Raw genomic sequence first — 24,497 nt, 5'->3', positions numbered from 1 at the left:
CTGTTGAACTGTTCTTGACAAGTCATCCCTTCATCCTAGTAACCAGCCAAGTGAATCTCTTTTTTTTGAACTGCCTTCAGTGTCAATACATCCGTTTTTAAATACAGGATCAAAACTGTAGAGTTACAGCCTCACCAATACATTGTACAATTGCAACAAGACCTGCCTATTTTAGATTTCAACCCCAAGCAGTAAAGGCAAAAGTTTCATTTGTGGCATCAGTTAAAGGTGCACCTGCATGATGACATTTTTATATTTCATGCATAAGAGCACCCAGATTCGTGAATTTTCTTGGAGTCTCTTTCCATTTAAAGAATCTGCCCATGGCTTCTTTCTACCAAAGTTCATGACCTCACTTTCCTACATGAAACTCCATCTGTCAAGTTTACTTTTGATGAGTCACTCAACCTGCAGATTCCTTATGTCTACATCACAACATGCCTTCCCTTTTTTTTTGCATCATCACCAAATTTGGACACCTTATACCACACCCCCATCTCACCGTCACCACCTTCAAGTCATTATTGCAGATGGTCAGGCTTATGTTTTGGAACACAGGGTGCCAATGTAGGCCAGTGAACACGAGAGCATTCCTTGAGCCAGACATGTTGTCGATTGGGCGTGCGGTTTCTGTTATTGGTTTGGATAGAAGAAAATGGTTGAGATGCAACTATCAGGAGTAAGGTGTGACTTCAAAAATGAGGGCTAAATTATGCCCTAGCCCAAGTATCTTCCGTCCTGTATTACCACATTCACCTGAAGGTTATATTTTAAATGTTGACCTCCCATGTGCAGTGAGCTGTAACATAGTATTTTTGGAAAGTCTCAGTTGCGTTCAATTTTCTTCCAGCTGAGGTTTTACCGTAATTGATTTTTAAAAAAATCAGTCTCATTGGATATGTTATGGCCACTACCACCATGCCAAAAGACAGTAATTTATATAAACAGAAAAAAGCTTCAGCAATTAAAACATTCTACATATTGGGTTTGTTCAGTCATGTGATTTCCTAAATCCTGTTTCCTGGGGAAACATTTTTGCAAAATTCCATCTTGATTTGGAGTACCATTGGATCTTGGATTATGGCATTGGAATTTACTGACCCTTGTTGTTGATGCCTCTCAATCCCTGGAAACACGTTTTTGGTCTTAAATTTTTGTTCCAGAGATCAGCAAAGTGTGTTATTTCCACAATGAACAGCATGGTTCTGTTTTCTTGTTAAAGCCTGAAAACAAAACATCTTGGCAATTTATACTTTACCAAAGGTAACTTGCACAAAATCTATCAAGTGTAGATTATTTGTTTGTACAGCTTGTTTGTTTTAAAGCAACTTTGTATTTATTTATCATGGTGACCCAAGAAACTACCTTCCAGTGAAGAAGACACCTTTGCTGTCTTCTGAGGTAATTCTCCAAAAGAAAATTCAGCTATAATCAATGATTATCTACAGCGTGTTAAATGTGACCAATTTCATAGACCCAAAAACATTCTGAGGAAGGGTCACCGGACCCCAAACGTTAATCCTGATGATTTTTCTTCACAGATGCTGCCAGACCTGCTGAGCTTTTCCAGCAACTTGTCTTTTTTTATCCCTGATTTACAGCATCCGCAGTTCTTTCGGGTTTTTATTTCATAACAGACCCTTCAGATTTCATTTGCATTCTAAAGAGATACAGTAGCTACATTTTACTGACAATCAGATCAACAGTTATTCATAAGAGATTTAGCTGTGTTACTGAGTTATTTATTTACCTGCAGTGGGTAAAGAAAGTACTATTTTGTATATTTTCCAGGAACCAATCAAAAAACACATGCTTCACTGTCTCTTGGCAGATGGGAAACGTACAAATCAAAAGCGAGGACAGTGCTAGAAAACTACTAACGACTTGTGAAAACAACCAATCCTGAATGACCAATCAGAAGAACATACCAATAACAGAAAGAAGGCGAAAATCTCAATTCTGTTCTCAAGATTTTCTCCAAGTTTTTTTTGTCCTTTTTTGAGTTCATGTGGCCTCAAAGTTCCTAATCTTTTTTAAGTAACATTTTTGCATTTAAAACTTGCCATGAAGCTGTCTTTTGTATGTTTGACTAGTTTCTTTGTTTTTACTTGAAAGACACTAACTCCACGGCTTTTACTGTACTCAACTGTTATTAACTTGAGAGAGTTAGCAGAATTTCCCATTATGTGTATCGAATTTGTAGGGTTTTGGCAGGGCAATGAGAATACTAATTCTCAGTGGAGAAGTGTACCTCTTCATGGAGTTAATATTTTTCATTTTATTTGAATTTTTCAAAATTATTTGAAAACCATATGCAGAATGAATTTTTCGTTTAGTTTTGTATTTCATCAATTTATAGAGGTAGCTGATGATAGAGAAAGTAACTCTTTGTGATACAATATTCGTTTGTTTCTTAAAAGTAAAGGTAAAATAGATTTAAATATTGAATTTTTTTCAAGCAGGCAGAAAGATTTAATTCCCATGAGCTGTTAGATTCATACAAGCTATAAACGACACAATTTTTAGCTAATTAGAATTTGCTACAAGAGAAACAGTGATATTTAAAGCTTCCATCAAGTTGTGTTAGTCAACCAAAGTTTCCAACATAACACCAGTCACTGACCCTTGAAATTTTTTTCGCTACTTGTTCCTCCCCCATCCTCTCTGGTGTGAGACCCCAGTTTTCATGGGTTTTGTTAGGTGTTTTTGAGTGCTTTTACTTTTCAGGAGTTTCCGTTTCATTGTTATTACTGCTGCTAGTTAACTGCACACACACGCTTGCCCTACTACTCAATCTTCCACTGCAAACTTATTTGTGTGCTCCCAGACCCCCATAACAATATAGCTATACCTAACAACTACCTTTCCAGCAGTCCTAGATTTCGTTCTTCCTTACTTGCTTCCAGAATATTTACCTCAGAAGCTCCTGGAGCACTGAGGAGAGTTCAAGTGAATTTGAAAAAGCTGCACTGAGGCTTTCAGTTGAATGAGCCATTGGGATTTTAAGATAAGAGAGCTCTCGGGGAGAAATATAAAGTAATCTGAGTTCATAAAATATGCAGTTGTAAACTTTAGTGTTAATAGTACTTGCTTTGTTTGATACGCTTTGATATACAATAAAGTTTGTTTTTGTTCAAACGTGAAATCTTGTGGCACAGCTCTGTTGGTTAATGGGCATTTGGCATTCTTCTTTAATGTTGACAATTCCTAACCTCATTGTAACAAATGCACCTGGTTCCACTTTCTCCTTTTTCTGTTTGGATAATTAACCAATTCCTTTTGAAGGCTTTGATTGTATCTGCCTCCACCGCACTCCTAAGCAATGCGTTCTAGATCCTAATCATTTGCTGTATGAAAATATGTTGTGCTTTTCTCATGAAACGGCTATTTCCTCTGTTCATCACCTGTTGTTCTCGCCCTGGGAAACATTTCCCTCTTTCTAATCTGTTTAGATGTTTTAATGAGCTTTGATGCCCTTATCAGATCTCTTTGGAGTTGACAGTATGTAAAGGAGTGCAATCCCAGTATCCAATCTAACCATTTGCCCTGAGTCCTCATGTCCAGAACCATTCCTGTGAAAATTTTTCACCATTCTTTCTAACTAATTCAATCCTTCCTAAAGTGTGGTGCCCAGAGTAAGACATGAAACCACAGGAGAGGCCACATATGATGGTGGTAATGTCATTGGACTCCAGATGTATTGTCTGGGGATATGGGTTTGAATTCCACCATGTTAGCTGGAAGACTTTAAATTCAATTAATGAGTTAATCTGCAGTTTAAAGCTGGTCTTATTGTAACCGTGAATCAATAGTTATAAAATCCCAAGTGATTCATTAATGTTAGATAACAAGGTGTAGAGCTGGATGAACACAGCAGGCCAAGCAGCATCAGAGGATCAGGAAGGCTGACATTTTGGGCTGATGAAGGGTCTAGGCCCGAAACGTCAGCCTTTCTGATCCTATGATGCTGTTTGGCCTGCTGTGTTCTACCAGCTCTACACCTTCTCCAGCATCTGCAGTTCCTATTATTTCTGATTCATTAATGTCCTTGTTTCAAGAAGGAAATCTGCTGTCCTTGTATGTCCCTAGCCTACATGTACCCCTGAAATGTCCTTGTGAGGCAATTCAGAATGGCAATGCCAGTGATATCCACATCAGAGGGGATAAAAAAAGAACAGTTTTGTGCAGCTTTGTCATAATACTGTTTATTATAGAACTCCATTCCCTTTAATATAAGCCCTGATCCCAAATTGCTTTATTGACTGCTTTCTTAACTAGCCCTACCGTCTTCAATCATTTATGACAGTCCATCTATGCCTCAGCGCCCTGAAGAGCGACGTCATGATGCCAACCAGTTTGTAACAGGCTGGAGTTGTTTATCAGCCCTACAAACAGCATATAATTTAACTTGATGAATTTCCTTTCAAATTTTGATTTTTTAAAAAAAATTACAGGCTCCTTTTAAGGGGCTGTTAATTTGTTTGATTAATTATTTTGGTACCTTCCTCACCTACACTTTTTTAGTATTAATTTTTTTTAATATATAATTCAAAGTGAAGGCTTCAAACATCCCATTACTGTGGTAGGAACTGTTTCGTTGGTTTGTAACTGTGCCATAGTGGGGAAATCAGTGGAGTTCTATCTTCAAGTGAATTGCACTGTTTGATTAAATGCACTTTCTCTAATTTGCAGTGCTGAATGAACTGCAGCTAGACTCATAGTGACAGAGAATGCAGAGACCATTCAGCCTTTCATGCCAGTACTAGCTCTTTGGAAAGTCTACACTTTTGTACTTTTCCCATAGTTATGAAAACTATTCATAATTCAAGTATGTATCCAATTGCATCTTTCTGGAAGTTGCTATTGAATTTGCAAGCAGTACAGATGTGGAATGCTAAAAAAATGACAATGTCCTTTCAGTGTAATGTTTTTGTATTTGTTTATGCCACATTTCTGTTATATTTGGAGTTAGCAATTCAAATATGTGCATGTACATATTCTGCTGCTCAGAAACTTGAAATTAGTTGTAATATTAGCAGTTGCGCAGCAGAAAGCTTTCAGAACAACAGAGTAAAACTTTAATGTATTTCGACAAAATGCATTTGTCAGAACTTTATTGCGCTGGTATGCCAGTTGCTATTTTCACTCTTAACACATCCAGATAAATGATTATTTGAGAGAGCACTGTTCAACATACACCCAACAGTGCCTGCAGAAGGATATCAGGTCTGTAATATTTTATTGTCTAATTGCTCATGTTGATAATGGGCAGTTGTGAAGACAAGCCAGAAAAATCAGGAATGCTCCCCAGGGTAGATTCCTGGTTTGTGCTGTTTACTGGTACCAGCCAGAACAGCAGTACAAGCACTACAATAAGTTTCTGTGCACAAGGGAAAGGCCAGGGTTACAGAAGAGAGGGGACAGTTGAGGTCTGAGCTCCCAGTTGTTAATAATTGATGGAAAATGTGCATGTGTGAAATTTGGGTACAGACCATTGAGCTTAGATGTGATGCTCACAATGTGGATTAGCTCGCTGCACCCACTAGTGAAGCACAGCTAAGAAGACTGGATGTTTGAATGAGATGCTGAAAGGAAAGACAGCATCTGTGGAATCCTATTACAATGTGGTTAATCAATTTGAGAAGATTAAAAGCTATCAAAGAAAACAATGAGAGGAGAAAAACATTTACAAGAACCACATTCATTTTATAATTGATTGAAATATGTTTGAGTTGAAAGGACTTGCCAAGAATTATGTTATATCATGCTTGTGGTTTCAGAGGTCAACAGCACAGTGTATTTTAATATCACACTCAATTCAAATGAGATCTCAGTTAAAGGTGCATGTGCTCACTACCTTCAGTATCTATATTGTTATAATCTATCAATTGGCATAAAGGAGACACTGGGTTATTTGCGGTGGGTCTACCCAGTTTTGACAGTGATATTTATTTATCGAGAAACCAACACACAGGATAAAAGCAGACTGCCAGAAATCACCAACGAAATGGATGCTTCAGTAAGATGTCTAATCCTTTATATTTATTCACTTGTATTACATGGGCATTGCTGGCTGGACCAGCATTTATTGCCCATCCCTGGTAACCCTTACGAAAGTGGTGGTGAGCTGCCTCCTTCACCTGTTGCAGTCCGTGTGCTACAGCTAGACTCACAATCCTATTAGAGAGAGAATTCCAGGATTTTGATCCAGCGATACAAAAGGAACAGCGATATATTTCCAAGTCAGGATGGTGAGTGGCTTGGAGGGGAACTTGCAGGGGGTAACATTCCCATGCATCTGCTGCATTTGTCCTTCCCAATGGAAATGGGTGAACTTAGAAGGTGCAGTCTAAGGATCTTTGGTGAATTTCTACCGTGCATCTTGTAGGTTGTATGTATTTATGCTGCTGCAGAGAAAGGGTGATGGAGAGGGTGGTGCCAATCATGTGGGCTGGTATGTCTTGGCTGGTGTCAAGCTTCTTGAATGTTGTTGCAGCTGCACCCATCCAGGCAAGTGGACAGTATTCCAACAAACTCCAGACTGTGCCTTGATTTGGTGGACAGGCTTTGGTGAGTTAGGAGGTGAGTTACTCGCTGCAGTATTTCCGGTCTCTGACCTGCTCTTGTAAACACTGTATTCATTTGGCAAGTCCATTTGAATTTTTGGTCAATAGTAACTCTGTGTTGGTAGTGGAGACTTCAGTGGTAACGAGTGTGGTTAGGTTATCTTTTATTGGAGATGGTCATTGCCTGGCATTAATGTGGTGGGAATAGTATTTGCCACTGAGAGCCCAAGCCCAGATATTGTCCAGGTCTCATTGCATTTGAACTTGGACAGATCCTGATCTGGGGAGTGGCAAATTGCTTGGCTCCTATTGTCTAGGGGAGTGGCTACTTTGGGGTGGCATGGTGGCTCAGTGGTTAGCACTGCAGCCTCATAGTGCCAATGAGCCAGGCTCGATTCCACCCTCCGGCAACTGTCTGTGTGGAGCTTGCACGTTCTCCCCGTGTCTGTGTGGGTTTCCTCTGGGTGCTCTGGTTTCCTCCCACAGTCCAAAGATGTGCAGGCTAGGTGTTTTGGCCATGCTAAATTGCCCATAGTGTTCAGGAGTGTCTGGGTGGGATGTTCCAAGGGTCAGTGTGGACTTGTTGGGCTGAAGGGCCTGTTTCCACACTGTAGGGATTCTATGATTCTATAAATGGTATTGAATATTTTCCATACTGTTGGGTAGATGCCAGTGTTGTAACTGTACTAGAAGAGCTCAGCTAGGGGAGTGGCAAATTCTAGAGCACAAGTCTTCGGTGCATCTGCTGAAAAGTTGCCTGGGCCCATAGCCTTTCCGTAACTAGTACCTCCAACTATTTCTTAAGGGCACCCACAGTAAATCGAGTTGGCTGAAAACCAGCATCTCTGATGCTGAGGACCACGAGAGGAGGCCGAGATGAGTCGTTGACTAAGCACTTCAGGTTGAAGTTTACTGTGAATGCTTCAGCCTTATCTTGTGCACTGATGTGCTGGGATCTTACATCATTGAGAATAGGGATATTTATGGAGCCACCTCCTTCAGTGAGTTGTTTAATTGTCCACCTCCATTCACAACACGGTGTGGCAGGACTGCAGAGCTTAGCTCTGAGTCATTAGTTGTGGGATCACTTAGGCCTGTCTATCACTTGCTGCTTATGCTGTTTGACACACAATTCCTGTTTGGTTGTTTCACCAGGTTGTCAGCTCATTTTTAGGTATCTGTGGTGCTGCTCCTGGGCATATCCTTGTGCTCTCTCCAATGAAGCATGATTGATCCCCTGGCTTGTTGGTCATGGTTGAGTGGGGGATAAAGATTGTGCTAGAGTACAGTTCTACTGCTGTCGATTGCCTTGTGGACGCCTAGTCTTGAGTTGCTAGGTCTGTTCAAAGTCTGGCCCATTTAGAATAGTCAAGGTCACACAATACGATGGAGGGTATTCTCAGTATGACGGCAGGACATCATCTCCACAAGTCATGTGTGGTTGTCACTCATGGACAGATGCATTTGCAGCCAGCAGATTGGTAGGGATGAGGTCTATTATGTTTTCCCCTCTTCTTGGTTCCCTCACCGCCTGCTACAGACCCAGACTGGCAGCTATGATCTTTATGAAACAGTTTGATCAGTAGTACTGCTGCCAAGCAACTCTTGGTGATGGACATTGAAATTCCCCTCCGAGGCTATGTTTTCTTGCACCCGTGATACCCTCAGTTCTTCCTTTAAAGTGTTATACGGAAGAGTGCTGATTCAGCAGCTGTGGGAAGACAGTAATCGGGGAATAACAGCAGGTAGCACTACAAGAGTTTGAAAAGATTTAAGGATCAGAAGTAAAGATGAATGTGTAATAAAGGGGCCCACAGTTCTGAGTTGTGCAGTGTGAATAAAAATTGCAGTAATGAGGGTGCATTTGGCTCGTAGAATGTTTGGATTGATTTATCCGGAAGCGAAATGGCTATATTAGGATGAAGAGATAATGGGAACTGCAGATGCTGGAGATTCCAAGATAATAAAATGTGAGGCTGGATGAACACAGCAGGCCAAGCAGCATCTCAGGAGCACAAAAGCTGACGTTTCGGGCCTAGACCCTTCATCAGAGAGGGGGATGGGGGGAGGGAACTGGAATAAATAGGGAGAGAGGGGGAGGCGGACCGAAGATGGAGAGTAAAGAAGATAGGTGGAGAGGGTGTAGGTGGGGAGGTAGGGAGGGGATAGGTCAGTCCAGGGAAGACGGACAGGTCAAGGAGGTGGGATGAGGTTAGTAGGTAGCTGGGGGTGCGGCTTGGGGTGGGAGGAAGGGATGGGTGAGAGGAAGAACCGGTTAGGGAGGCAGAGACAGGTTGGACTGGTTTTGGGATGCAGTGGGTGGGGGGGAAGAGCTGGGCTGGTTGTGTGGTGCAGTGGGGGGAGGGGATGAACTGGGCTGGTTATGCTGCTTGGCCTGCTGTGTTCATCCAGCCTCACATTTTATTATATTAGGATGAATATTTGCCATCAATGATCTAAACTTCCCAGGTTCAAATGAAAACTGGGTGAAATGTCTAGGCAGGGATATTGTGTTTGCAATTGGGTAAAACCTGAAGTATGTGCTGTCATTATCCAGTAAAATTGACAACAACCTCTTGGATCAATGCCTATGCAAGCAAACTGGGTAACCTAGAGGTTTCTGTCTATGATTGCTGATTGCATTACAGGATGTGTTGTTGAACTTCCCATGACAATATGTCAAAATATCTGAACTGATGAATATATTTCTTCCTCATGCTGCAAATTTGCTCTTCAAATATCCTGGGAAAGATAATCCTTGTTCGGTGTGTTATAATTGAATTTTTGTTCCTGTTGAACAACCTGTCTAACCCTGGAAAACTGAATTTATATTTGTGCAATTTTAAAATCACGATGTCATAGTTTTTATTTTTATTTTTCAGAGTTTGATGTTTCATTTTCTCATAGACCCGTCCAAATGTTTATTTCTGTCAGTAAAATTTATTCCAGCTGAATGATAATCAGTCATTTTATGACCTGGATTGATAGCTGTGAGAATACTTCAACACATTTTGCTGCTTTGCTACTGGATGCGATATACTGATGCTGGACATTCCGAGAGACCCTTGACTGGGTGCCACGTTCAATTTAATTTCGGGGAAGCTAAGTCTTTGTAGATAGTGATAATGGGAACTGCAGATGCTGGAGAATCCAAGATAATAAAGCGTGAAGCTGGATGAACACAGCAGGCCAAGCAGCATCTCAGGAGCACAAAAGCTGACATTTCGGGCCTAGACCCTTCATCAGAGAGGGGGATGGGGTGAGGGTTCTGGAATAAATAGGGAGAGAGGGGGAGGCGCACCGAAGATGGAGAGAAAAGAAGATAGGTGGGGAGGGGATCGGTCAGTCCAGGGAAGACAGACAGGTCAAGGAGGTGGGATGAGGTTAGTAGGCAGGAGATGGAGGTGCGGCTTGGGTGGGAGGAAGGGATGGGTGAGAGGAAGAACAGGTTAGGGAGGCAGAGACAGGCTGGACTGGTTTTGGGATGCAATGGGTGGAGGGGAAGAGCTGGGCTGGTTGTGTGGTGCAGTGGGGGGAGGGGATGAACGGGGCTGGTTTGGGGATGCGGTGGGGGAAGGGGAGATTTTGAAGCTGGTGAAGTCCACATTGATACCATTGGGCTGCAGGGTTCCCAAGCGGAATATGAGTTGCTGTTCCTGCAACCTTCGGGTGGCATCATTGTGGCACTGCAGGAGGCCCATGATGGACATGTCATCTAAAGAATGGGAGGGGGAGTTGAAATGGTTTGCGACTGGGAGGTGCAGTTGTTTATTGTGAACTGAGCGGAGGTGTTCTGCAAAGCGGTCCCCAAGCCTCCGCTTGGTTTCCCCAATGTAGAGGAAGCCACACCGGGTACAATGGGTTTCTTCTTTGTAGACAGGTTTCTTTTTGAAATTATTTTTCAACGTTGAACATTTCTGGGTCCCCTCTGCCATTTGGCCATAGGACAAAACTATAGCTTACTTCTCAATTAACGATTTCACAATGGGTCTAAGGTGGTTATAGGGAAATGGTTGAATTTGACATAGTTCTGATTATGGAGTTTTAGTCTGCAGGCAGTTGTGCTCCACCTGACGTTTTGAGTACTTGATGCTGATGCAAAGTAATGCTAAGCTGTACCTTAGCATTGATCAAGGCATCTTACTTATATTTGGCGGGGGAGGGGGGGGGCGGGGGAGGGGTGGTGGTGCTTGTGCCTTAACTGGGAGAGGTGCCTCCAGAATGAGCCTGACATAGTCATATTCATGGGGCTTTAACTTGCAATGCTCCAGTCACTGCCACCACCCTGCCAGGATGTATTGTGTCCCACCAGCAGATCAGACCCATCAAGTGGCAGCATAAAATCAGGAGGGGGTCACCATGAGAATCCTCATCATCAGCTTCAAACCCTATGAAATCTCAAGACATCAGTTTTCACATGGGTAAGGAAATCTGCTGGTTACCACTTACTGCCAAGACGCTCACCCTATCAGCCGAGTCAGTCCGCCCACATGTTGAACACCACTCCGATAAAACACTGACAGTGGCGAATACATACAGTACGCTCTGTTTTGGGGTGCATCAATGTGATAGAAGCTGGAGTAGGCTGTTCAGCCCCTCAAACCCCGTTTCAACATCCAGTGAGATCATGGCCAATTTGTAGCTTAGCATCACCTACCTGCCTTTGGCCCATATCCCATAGTACTTTTGCTTAATAAAAGATTAGCAACTGGTCCAGCATTCACTGTCATTTGTGGAAGAGTGTCCCAAACCTTTATCATGCTTTGCATATGGAAGTCCTAACATCTTTCTTGAAAATTCAGGCCCTAATTCTCAGAATATGGCTTCTGGTTCTAGAATATCCAACCAATGGAAAAAGTTTATCTTTATCTACCCTGTCTTTTCCTATTAATACCTTGAAGACTTCAATCAGATCACCCCTTAACCTTCTAAATTCTGAATAAGACAGGCCTAATCTCTCCTCATAGCTTAGATCATCAAGATCGACTTGGCAACACCTCATAGACGCATTCAATATTCTGACATTTTGACACTGAAAATGTTGCTTCCAACAAGGCCATAGATTTAAGATAATTTGGAAAAAATAAAGTTGCGAAATGTGGAGAAAATTCAATGTGTTGGATGATTGAGTCTGGAGTGTGTTCCCAGAAAGGGTGGGAGAAGCAGACTCCATTGAAAGGTTCAAAAGACAATTGCCGAGCAAAAACTGGGGCATTGGACCAATTTGGACAACTCTTTCAAAGAATTAGAATAGGAATGATGGGTTGAATGGCCTCATTCTGCAATTATAATTCAATGTTTCATTGCTTTTAGCATGAGGCAAGAACCTTTAGATACTTGGCCACTGTAACATCCAGGTCTTTGCTCCTTAAAACTTCCTTAAAAATTCGTAATCCAGTCGAGCATCTATGTAGTTGGCAATTACCTTATACATGCTTATAAGCTTAAACTCTCTTAATGCAAAATGCCATCTGCTGGGTATTGACCATTCCTTCCATCGTGTTTTTAATGTTTGTCCTCCGACTGGGGTTTCTCTCAGCCCCAACCCTGTTGTCAGATTCAAACTTACAGGCAGCACTCCTGAAGTCTTGATCCTGATTATGGTTCTGAGTTAGCTTTCATTGTCGTCCAGAATATCTCTTTAGAAAGAAGAGGGAACAGTAACTCCCCAGGGAAGATTTGCTGTTTGTATAAAATTGCCAGATCCTGGTCCTGCCTTGTTATTTGCGTATCAATATTTAGCATGTAGAAATTACAATTTTTATTTTCTGAATACAGATGCTTTCGATGATGGCATTGTACTGCTGAAGGATATATCTGTATGGAGGGAGGATGCAAAAAGTAAGTGATTTTTAATTTATTGCATTTGGAATTCCATTTTACGGGGTCTTCAAAGTAATGAATCAATCGAGAGTTGAGGACAGAAATGAACACACAATCGTGCATAAATATCACCTACATTGAAATTGTGATTACTAATGACTTACATATGTCAACTGTGTTGAGTTCTCCCTAAAAGACACACCTTCTCCTTTTCCGTCTAACTTGACCTTTGGCGGTTTGCCCATGAACTCAAAGTAACTGGACAGTGATAAACACTCCACTGGCACTAACATGCCCCATTTACTACCCACACATTGCTAAATTGGATCCTGGTCAGCCAGTGAAACAGAAACTAAGACACATTCCCTTATAGAGAGAGTTCATGTTTTTTTTATTTTCTTATCAACTTGTTTGTTCTCAGCTCCTGGTTCAGAGATAGGGACACTACCAGTGCGCCACAAGAGCCCTTGACTACGCCATCTTTTATTTTAATTAACCTTTTTTTAAAATCAACCTGTGACAGAGATGTTACACTTCTGGAGCAGGTAGGACTTGAACCCAGGCCTCCTGGCTCCAGGGGTAAAGACACTACCAGTGCGCTACGAGAGCCCTTTATTATTCTATCATACAGCTGCTTCCACATTCCCATCCCCCTTTAGATTTCCTCAATCCATTAATGAAGCCGATAACCCCAGTCACCTAATGAACTACTTGTTATTTTAACAGCAGTGACCAAACATGCTCCTTTTTTATTCTTTTTGCATAAATTGTATCTTTTTCACTGAAGTTGTTATTTGCGTAATGGAATAAGTCTAAAGTCTGAAGGATGCTGTTGTGAATTATTAACAGTCATCGATCCACTTGTTATGTAATTTCTACAAGTAGCACGAAAACAGACCTTTAGTGGGAACTAGTGCTTGCTTCTGGGATTGCTGCCAGTGGCACCCGATAATTGAACGTTGATCCCTGAAATTTCCATTTCTCATCAGGCAAGATGGAACTCCCAGCGCAAATCTGAAGAGGCTGGTGGACTACCTCCAAACCTAATGTGTGATCCAGTGATTTGAGCATTTAATTCTTAAATAAGTTTGAATTCTTTGTATTCTTAGTCTAGCAAACCTTTTACCATTCCACCAGTGAAGCCTGTATCTTGGGCTTTTTAGCACTGTAAATCAGAAACTAGATTCTGTTCCATGCACAAAATTTCTCCACGTTTTTCAACAAACTACCACGATGTTGCTAAATGCAATATTTACAGTATTTTTCCCCCATATATGGACTCTAGAAAAATGATCATTGTCTCAGAATAAGGAGGGGTCAAACCATTTAGGATTGAGATCACAGAATCAAAACAGGATAGGTTACAGTGCAGAACGAGGCCATTTGGCCCATCATGTCTGCATCAGCTTGTTAAATGAGTGTCATTATCTAGTGCCAGTCTCTTGCTTCTTCCCCATACCCTTACACATTTCTTTTTAACCACATAATCATCCACTGTCCTGTCTTGAATTTGTCAATTGAACCTTCCTCCACCACACTTTTGAGAAGTGCATTTCACACCCTAACTACTTGCTGAGTGAAAAGCCTTTCCTCGCTTTGCCCTTCCTTTTGTAGGTCTGTTTAAATCTATGCCATCTTGTTCATATTCCTTTTACAAGTGGGATCAGCTTCTCACCATCTACTGTATCCAGCTTGCAAAAATCTCTACCAGCTCTCTTCTCAGCTTTCCCTCCAAGGAGAACTGTCCCAACATCCTCAATTCACTTTCTGAAGTAAAGTTTCTCACCAATGGAAATATTCTTGTAAATGCGTACTGCACACTGTCTGACTTCTCATCCTTCCTATGACATGGTGCCCAGAACTGCACGTGGTGCTCCAGCTGAGGTCTAAACTGTCAAGATCAGGAAAGAAACAAGTTCTCACCCAAATCTGTTATCAATCTGGAGGGGTTAATATTGGGGAATGCCTTAAGCATCAGCCATGATGAGGAAGTCATCTGGAATGTTTAGGGGTGTAGGAGGGTGCGGATCAACTTAGGATTTGAAAGTTGTGAGACTGAGCATTCACATCTCTGTATGAATTCCTTCCATGTCAACATAACCTGTAACTAATTGCTGATATGATGTTGAACAGTAGTTCACCATGAGAGCCTCTTCTAGTTTGATCAGTAAGAGACCCTGCTTGACCAAGCAGGCCCTATGAATTCCTGGTCTTAGCAAATGGCAGAACAAGCTGTAAGGGGCATATGGCCTTCTCCAGCTATATTTCTAAATTACATGCACAAAGTATACAAGATGAAGAATTTATTGATAGCTTAGTTATTATAGTTATATATGGGAATGATTCTCACCAATTTACCCATTACTTGGCATACCTATAACCAGTTCTGAGGAAAGGAACCAAAGCATTAACTCTGAAAATCTTTAGACGGCTGCTGTTGGACCTGCTGAGATTTTCCAGCAATTTCAGTTTTGTTGTCCATAATCTCATTTCATTACAAGTACTACACTGCCTCTTTTTATATAGTTCGCTCAACATGATGACATCTTTAGTTAAAAGCATAAAGTCACTGGTTGCTTCTTCACTGAGCATTGCAGGTTTGAGTTTCTAAATTCTCCACTTGAGCTGTTAGACCCCATGTTCATCTTGTGCATATCTTGGAATTGACTTTTGAGAAAAGCTGGTACATATGCCAATGTAGATCCCATCCCTTGCCCTCTGATGCAGAAAGTTTGAGTGGTATAGAAGCAGGAGTTAAGAGGAAAACAACTGCTCCTAGAAGTACATGCGCTGGTAATTTCTGATCGTTAAATTCTACCTGGTTTCATATCATTTTTAGCAACAACATATGACAATGATGGGGAGGTTTTGATTCCCAACCTTATTTTCTATTCATTGCCAAATAGCAATGTAAAAGTACATTAGTAATGTCTACTTGCCAATATTATTCTGATATTGAGAACATTCCAATCATTTGCTTCCAGTTCTCAGCCTAAATTCAGACTCACTTGCTCCTGATCAAAATGATGAAAACCTGTAACAACTTTGTAATACCCATGCAAGCAGAAGCTTGTGTTTAGCTACTTGTAGATCTTTGCACAGATTTGCTCCCATCGTGCAGGAGTTGCTTGTGGCATAAATGAAGACAATTCAATGCCACTTGAATCAAATTACAACACAGAACTACTTCCGGTGGAGCTATTTACTTTTTCAAGAGAATGACGATTCCTGTTGCGTGCAGTTTGTACTTTCTGTAAATTAATAGAAATATGTAGAGGCGTAAGAAAGTTGACTGGACTGGAAACATGGAACTCTGTTTTGTCTCTCCGCAGATGCTGCCAGACTTGCTGAGTTTCTCCAGCAATTTGTGCTTTTGTTTGTTTCAGATCTCCAGCATCCATAGCTCTGTGTTTTATTATAAACAGACTGATATTGTATTAAAACAGTACATTATTTCAGATGATGTTTCTTTAAATTTTTAGTACTGTGATTTAAAAGCTGCGATCTTTTGCACAAATCTGCAGTTTTGTATTTGGCACTCCTTTTAAAATAGTAATTAAATTTGTATTTTTCTTTCAACCAATATTTTTCCTACCTCTTAATTTTTTTCCTTCCCTGTAATTGGCCACAGGCACCACATTGGCAAATCTGGCACGTGAACATGAACATGAACCATGACTCATATTTTAGAAGGTAGTCATATGTAATGGTTTTCATTTGTCTCTACAGTAAATTGCACTTCAATCCTCCTAGGTATTTCTTGTAGTAAACAAGAAGCTGAATAGAAATGGCAACATAAAAGAAAGAGTGCAGTTCTAAAAGGGAGATACAGGAACAAAACGGGTATAAGTGCACAAATTGTTAAAGGTGGATGGGCAGATTGAGAAAGTAGTTCTAAAGCAATGGGAACAATGGGATTTAAAGTCGCGGAGCAGAGTAGAGAAACAAAGGAATTATAATTAACCATTTTGTAAAAGATCAGTTTAGCCTTGAATATTGTGTCCTGTTCAGGATCTAATACTTTAGGAAAGCTGTGGAAGTTGTGATTGCAGAGAATGATTGTTCCGGAGGTGAGAGATGTCAATACAGAGGACAGATTGCAAAGGTTGGGGTTGTTCAGTTTGATGAATGTGGGAGAATGAAGGTGGAGAGACAAGTTGATGGAGATGATTAAAATCATGACTAGACACCAATCATGACTGGCAACATGAGTGAGATGTCAGGTGTTGATTGATGAAAATTAATACTTTTTTTGGGGCTTAGATTTTGAACTAGTGGCATGTGGGTTTTGGTATGTCTATATATGAAGAAGGTTAATAATTGGAAGTATTTCTGAAGCTATGATTTTAAACCATTTTGAGTCAAAGTGTAGCGGACTAGGGCTTCCTATAGAGTAATGGGACTTTGTATTGTGAGAGTTTTAGGATTGGAGAGAGCAAGCATCAAAAGGCATCCAGAGATAATGGGAACTGCAGACGCTGGAGAATCCAAAATAACAAAGTATGAAGCAGGATGGACACAGCAGGCCAAGCAGCATCTCAGGAGCACAAAAGCTGACATTCCGGGCCTAGACCCTTCATCAGAGAGGCTCTCTGATGAAGGGTTTAGGCCCGAAACATCAGCTTTTGTGCTCCTGAGATGCTGCTTGGCCTGCTGTGTTCATCCAGCTTCACGTTTTGTTATATCGAAAGGCATCCAGTTGTCTTTGGTATAGAAGAATAAATTTTCATAGAATCCCAACAGCATGTAATAAGTCTATTCAGCCCATCAAGTTCACACAGACCCTCTGAAGGACATCCCAACCAGATCCACCCCCACGCTATCCCTGTAACTCTGCACTTCTCATGGCTAATCCACCTAGCCTACACTGTAGACAATTTAGCACGGCCAATCCCCCTAACCTGCTCATCTTTAGACTGTCGGAAGAAAGCAGAGAACCCTGTGGAAATTCATGTTGATGGAGGGAAAATGTACAAACTCCACACAGACAGTCGCCGAAGGTAGAGTCAAACCCAGGTGCCAGATGTTTTCAGGTAGCGGTGCTAACCACTGAGCCACTCTTCTGAGGAAAAATTTAGCATCACAAAGTTACTAAACTGCTTCATATGCACACCAAATCCCACATGCCTTGAGTTCAAAACCTAAACCCCAAAATAAACAACATTAATTTACTCGTAAGAAAATGCATAGATTGGAAAGCTTTCAGTTCACTTTGCAGAAAAACTGGCTAGGGTCAAGTGGAAGAATGTTTTCTCTTTGGAAAGGAGTTCATTCAGAACAGCTTTTAAAAAGGATATCCAGTGTAAGGGTTTTAGCGTGAAAATTCCAGACCAGAAACATTTGGTTTAAATCGTGAATGAGTTATTTGAAGCTAAGAAAATTTAAGCTCACTTGTATGATCATTTAAAGAAAAGTTAAACACACTTTTTAAGATTTGGAATTGAAAGAAATAGTAAAGGTAAGTCAGTAGATATGACAGAAAAGAGAACTCTGTCTGATATTTGATTACTGTGCAATGATTGTGTTGGAATAGATGGGATTTATTTTCTTGTGTGCTTTGAAATATTTTCAAATTGTGTTATATATAAAAACTTTGGTTTGTTCTATTTCGTCTTCATTTCTTTTGTGCAATAAATGTCTGTTTTATTGATAAAACCAAATCTGCAGTATTGCGTGCTTATCTTTCAGTAAAAGCCCACCACATTAAATTGAAATAAATGTGATCTATCAAAGCCACATTGCAGTCTGGGACTTGATTTGATCAGTAATAATATCAGCTGCGATCATAACCATGAGTGAAATCTATTTTTGACAATGGGTGATTGGCATCTGGATTGCACTGTCTGACAGTGTTGTGCAGATTGATTTCAGTTGCGGCTTTGAGGAGAACATTGGAGAACCTGGGGAGAAAACGTTTGCAGGGGAGTAGGGACGGGCCGTGATAGTGGTATTGGCCCTGTTGTTCTGCTAGAGAGCCAGCATGGATATGATAGGCTGAATACCGTCTTTCTAGACTGTGAATGTTCTATTATTTTAAATACCACTGAGACAGGCAGATTGTCTGGTATTCTCTCAGTCCGTATAAAACCTGTTACTACACATATGAAAGATCTAACACGCATGAACTGTCAAGTTCGGAAGTGTTCTAGTCCATAAAATGGACAATTTTATCTGTAGCTCAATTAAGTGTACAGGCAAATTCTTTGCTTGACATGGAAGCTTTTTGAATTTTTTGCAGATAGTGACCTCGTTGCTATGTCACTGGACTAGCCGCCTGGAGCACCAGGTTAATGGGGAGACAGGTTCAAACCCCACAACTGGAGAACTTGGAAGTTGGTCTCAGTAATAGACCTAGAAAAAACTCATCTCTGTCACTTCATTCAAGGGCAGCCAGGGGTTGGCATCAAATACTGGCCTTACCAATGATGCTCGCTTCCCAAAATTTTTAAAAATGCAGATGTTTAAACAGGCATTTTTAGTGCAAGGTTCTGGTATAATTTTAATGCAATCTATTGACATTTTCCTTCCATTTTAGTATCTTCACACGGATTACTATACAATGTACAGATTTCAGTTCAGCTGTCAAAATTGTTTTATAGATTTTATCCTGCTTTCTTCAAACAAACGGAGTATAAACTGTACAGAGTTGTGGTATTTTATTATTTGTTTGCAATTTTCTCATTTTCTTTCGCAATTCCTTTCATGATAGAGATATACCTGAAAGAAAAACTCGAAGATAAAGACCAGGATGAACATCCTCCATTAAAGGAAAGAACCGGTAAGCTCGGGATTGAAGATGACAAAGCGTGGAGCTGGATGCACACAGCAGACCGAGCAGCATCTTAGGAGCACAAACTCGGACCTTTCGGGCCTTTTCAGATGAAGGGCCTAGACCCGAAACGTCACCTTTTGTGCTCCTAAGATGCTGCTTGGCCTGCTGTGTTCATCCAGCTCCACACTTTGTTATCTCGGATTCTCCAGCATCTGCAGTTCCCATTATCTCAGCTCAGGATTGAAGGCCTGGTTGCTGTTCATTTAGTGGATGTTACAAGATGGCTGGTGTGTGTTTCAATGATTTGGAATCCATCATGTTCTTGCAAATGTACATTTTATTAAGACTTTCAGAGTGACAGTTTGATTTAATTTATATTGTTCTAATGGTGCATAACAGAAGGTTTGATTACTGCTTGAAGCAGGGGAAATATTTAGGGGAAAGGAAGCATCTCTACCATTTTGGGTGAGTAGGATAGAAATATGTTGACCACAAACCAAGTGATTAGCCTTTCTTATCTCTCTCTGAGGCTTTGCCCCATTTTGTAGCTGAGTGTGTGGACATTTCAACTTTTTTCCCCTATTCATCCCTGATTGGTCCAACTTTTTGTGTAGGTAACATAGCAATTTAAAAGTTGCTGTAGTTCCAGAGAACCATTTGGCTGATAACCCTTTGGAAACAGGTGACAGGTGGTGAGGGTGGGGCTAAATAGATGGGATCTTCATGGTAACTTCAGCCAGTTTGGAAATTGAACCCATGTGTTTGACATCACTGCATTGTAAACCAGCCGTACAGCTAGCTAAGTGAACCGACCCCTACAATATAAAATTGAAGCCTCCCTTATTCCTATATCCTCAATGTTAAAAATATTGAGGCAAGTGAATGTCTTGCACACTATTTCATAGCATTTACTACATAGAAGTAGGCCATTCAGCCCCAAATTTCCATGCTGCTCTTTATGGTCCATGTACTATTCATTACCTCGGTAAAGAGGTTTATCCTGAATTCCTTTTTGGATTTACTTAACATCCACTCCTTCTGCCACTGACGCTCTGCAGCAGAATGTTGAAACTATAAGATGTGCTGCAGAAATTCACCAAAGGTCCTCAGACAGCACATCCTAATTCAAGACCATCTCCATCTAGAAGGGCAAGGGCAGTAGATACATGGGAACACCACCACATTCAAGTCCCTTTCCAAGCTACTCACCATCCTGATTTGGAAATTTATCACTGCTCCTCCCATTGTCGCTGGGTCCAAATCCAGGAATTGCCTCTCTGATGGGTTAGCCCACAGCAGGTGGACTGGAGCAGCTCAAGAAGGCAGCTCACCGCCACCTTCTGAAGGACAGTTAGGGACGGGCAATACAGTGAGGCCCACATCCTGGAAATGAATATATATATAGAAAAACTGCTCTCGTGACATCTATTTCTGGTCTCACTTGCAAATACAGCATCTTTCAGTGATAGTAGGCGCATTTCTGAACAAGGGTTCAGACCCGCAACGTCAGCTTTCCTGCTCCTCTGATGTCACTTGGCCTACACCTTATTATCTCAGCATCTTTCAGTGCCCTGTTGTGCCCCAACAAGTTCTTTGATGTTTCCATCAGAGCATCCATGAGCCATCTTTTGTCACAAGAATGAATGAATGAGAAATTGCAGTCCAACTCCAAGAAGCATATCTCGTTTCCCTTTGAACAAATCTGAGCTATTTACTTCAACCACATGCTGTGACAGTGAGTCGACATTCTGACCACTGAAGCTTTGTTGCTTAACTCGGTGCTTTCATTGAACAGATGGGAATAAGTAACTTGATTTCACGTTTGCAGGTGAAGAAGGTGAAGAGGCGCCAGTCCTAAAAACTCACAAGCTGAACGAGAATGTTTCACTGTACCGAGGTGATATTACAAAGCTCAAAATTGACGCAGTTGTGAATGCAGGTTGGTACTTGAATTAAAATCTAATGAGATAGGATGGTTGTGAGGAAAAAAAAGATTGTTGGGTCTTTGACTGTAATTCCCACAGTAAGCCTATCAATCAACTAAGAGTGATATTTATATTCTATGATAAATTTCAAGACCTTTTACCCTGGTGTCTCTGTTTTGTTAAACACTATTCCGTGTTTGGTTTATGAGTGTCATGTCAGTACTAAACTATACAGTGTCTCTTAATTGCTTACTCAACCGCTCAATGGATTTGTGCCAAATATATTTATGTTGCAGAACCCTGAATAAGGTAAGAAAGTGAAAACGAGTATACATATTTGGACAATGTATTCTGACTGTTGCTGCAAAATGTGGATATGGAACAGTTGCATCAAATATACTCTCAGGTACTATTGTTCTTTTTTTAAAAATATAGTGAAGTCATTCAGTACAGCAATGAGTGCAAATGAGGACTGAGTCAGGTAATGTCTTTGTTGTCTGATAATGAGACGAATGCCAGTTTGATGCAATGGAAACATTCTATCTTTAACATAACAAGACAGATTGTACACTGATGCAATGGCATCCAGTTAATTCATTAGCTGCTATGACAAGCAATATCATTTAAAGTTTTTCATTTCATTTAGACTGGCTGTCTTTAAATTTGTGCAGGGAGATGCTTGTACAGGTAATCTTCAATTGACGTAGTCTTCACTGACACGGTTTTGACTTTAGTGCCTATCATTCCAATAACGCATATCTGATTTGTGGTAGCACGGTTCTGACCTGATTTCCAGCAGCACAGAGGAACAAATGTGTGCCACAGTGCAACATTCCTGGGCAGCTTCCTGTTTTATAGAATTGCCACTCAGCTTGTTTTGGCCGTTGCCTGTTTGAATGATAACTCCGTCTACAGTGGCTCCGAAGTACTTCACAACCTTGAAATCAAAGAAATTGTGGCGAAGAAAAGCAGGAAGAATCTGAATCTGATGTGCTTGTTCCTTCAAAGATTCTAACTTTCAAGAATCTAGCAAAAGCTTTCCAGATGGTTGAGCCAACATTGCTTAATATGGTGCACTGCATATGAAAAAACAAGCAAGGAATAAGAGCAGACCACTCGGCCCTTTGAGCTTGCAGTGCTCTTTAATAGGATCATGGCTAATCTGATTTTAACCTCAATTTACATTCCTGCATACCACCGATTAATCTTTCATTCCCATTGTCATCAAGAATCTCTCTACCTCTGCCGTAAATATATTCAAAGATTCTGCATTCACTGCCTTTTTATTTTGAGGAAGGGAATTCCAAAAACTTAGATAACCCTCTGAGAGGGGAAAAACAAAGCTTCCTTATTTCTGTTTTAAGTGGGCACCTCCTTATTTTAATGTGACCCCCTAGTTCTAGATTTTCCCTCAACAGGGAAAAAGCTTTCAACATCCACCAGTGAAGTCCCCTCAGGATTTTCTACATTTCAATTGAGCCACTTCTAATTCTTCTAAACTCCAAAGGATACAGGTCTAAGGAAGTCTAGAAGCAGGGGAAATGGTCTCAGGATAGGAGTAGGCCATTTAGGACTGAGATGAGAAAATGTTTCTTCACTCAGGTTAGTGAACTTCTGGAGCTCTCCACCACAGAAGGGTGTAGGGTCTGAGTCTTTGAGTATATTCAAGAAAGGAGGGTTCTTTAGATTTTAAAGGTGTCAGATGGTGTAGGGAGAAAGCAGGAATTTCTCATTGAAATGGAGGACAAGCCATGATCGTATTGAATGGCAGAGCAGGCTTGAAGGGCTAAAAGGTCTACTTCTGCTCCTAATTTCTACGTTTGCGTATGTTTGAATAATGGACCATCATTCAATTGGTAGCTGTCCATCACTTCCTCGACAACAGTTGGGGATGGGCAATAAATGTTGACCTAGTGAGTGGTTAAAACATTCTGCAAATGAATAAATTTGAAAAATAAATAATTCCCTGGCTGTTAGATTTGCCATGTCCTTTCCCCACAGTTGCCTGGAAATTCAAGTTCCAAATTCTCCTATCAAGCATCAGTGGCTGTTTTGAAAGGGAAACCACAAGCACAGCTGCCTCATGCTGGGCCGGGAGATCTCAATGTGTGACCTCCCCCCCCACCCCCCCAACATCTCTGAAAGATTGTACCTGAAACTAATCAGCCTCACTTCTACCCACCGAGCAGCAAACTGCTAAGTGAACTAATACGGCAGAACACATTTTTAAAAACAAAACTTTCTGCTCTCTGCCACAGAGAACCAAATCCAGAATTGGAACAAGAGCCTCTCAGTGTGAGTAGATTCCAGTTCGCACCAGAAACCCACATTTCACCAAGTGTAGAGACTTTGAATAGCAGGAAATGTAGCACAAAAGCCCAATTGCAATCCCAGCCCAAAACCCCAACAAACATAATCCTGGCAAAACACAACTACCATCCTCCCATTGAGCAGAAAATAGCCAGACCAGAGGAGAAATGCTAATCCTTAGTCTGAACCACAATGTTTGAAATTTTTTACAATTAAATCAGAACTGTTTCTTTTGCCCACAGTTTCACTTGTGTGCAAACCATTCCCCAATGAACCCTTCTCCTCTCATGTAAATTAAGAGCAAATAAATCCCATCTTCCTCAGTGACGAGGTAGAGATTTTATTCTAATCCCCTTCCCAATTTTCATACTACTTTCCTTAGTACCGAGAGTAAACAGGCACCGCTTCACTTGCAAAGCATTCCTGAGCTGATTGGGATTTGTCCTTAGCCAAACTACACTCCAGTTCCCACAATGGTCTGCTGTTTAATGATTGAAGCCCAGAAGTACACGTCTCCTCTGCCTGCCATTCTCTACATTAATCTCCCTTTTCACCTTCCTTCTCTCCTCCTCCACTCTTCATCTCTCTTTATTTCTACATCTTCTGTGCTACCCTCCTAGACTATTCCAAGCGTCCATCAACTCTTTTGACTTCCTCCATTTTGCCTTAATTTCCTACGCTTCTTCCCTCTTTCATACCCCTGTCACATTTCCTCCCCTTCCCACACTCTCTCATGCTCCTCTCCCCCTTCCTCCTCCTTCCCCAAATTCTCATCCTTTCCTCTTCCTACTCCTTCCTCCAGTTGTACACTCCCTGCCTTCTGATTGTGTTTGATCTGAAGGTTTCAAACACTTCTGGGACTTCTCAATTGCATGGCCACAAGTATATGACCAGCAATGTTCAGTTGTTAAAACATTAAAATAATTAATTTTGTACTGCAATACACATTAAAATTCTTACTGTTGGCAATCAAACAATAATTTCTCAAAAAATAAGACCAAATGCTTCAAGTATTCTGTTGATTTTTTTTTCCATTTTCAATGTTTGTCCCAGTGAATGAAGAGTGCGTGGACAGGTTGACATGTTTGTAGCTGTATGTTA

General features: G+C 41.0%; 1 protein-coding gene across 1 annotated transcript in view; it reads left to right on the top strand.

Annotated features, from left to right (window-relative positions):
• The window catches only part of LOC125454646 (ADP-ribose glycohydrolase MACROD1-like), an 880,504-nt gene that overhangs the window by 18,776 nt on the left and 837,231 nt on the right, over positions 1 to 24,497 (top strand). The window contains exons 2-4 of the mRNA XM_048535629.2: positions 12,345 to 12,407; positions 19,099 to 19,167; positions 20,990 to 21,100. Of these exons, the coding sequence (XP_048391586.1) occupies positions 12,345 to 12,407; positions 19,099 to 19,167; positions 20,990 to 21,100 (243 nt within the window). The remainder of the gene's footprint in view (positions 1 to 12,344; positions 12,408 to 19,098; positions 19,168 to 20,989; positions 21,101 to 24,497) is intronic.

The sequence above is a fragment of the Stegostoma tigrinum genome, chromosome 9, assembly GCF_030684315.1.
Source record: "Stegostoma tigrinum isolate sSteTig4 chromosome 9, sSteTig4.hap1, whole genome shotgun sequence".
Taxonomy (NCBI): domain Eukaryota; kingdom Metazoa; phylum Chordata; class Chondrichthyes; order Orectolobiformes; family Stegostomatidae; genus Stegostoma; species Stegostoma tigrinum.
Note: the sequence above shows the minus strand (reverse complement) of the source record. Positions and strands in the feature narration are given on the sequence as shown.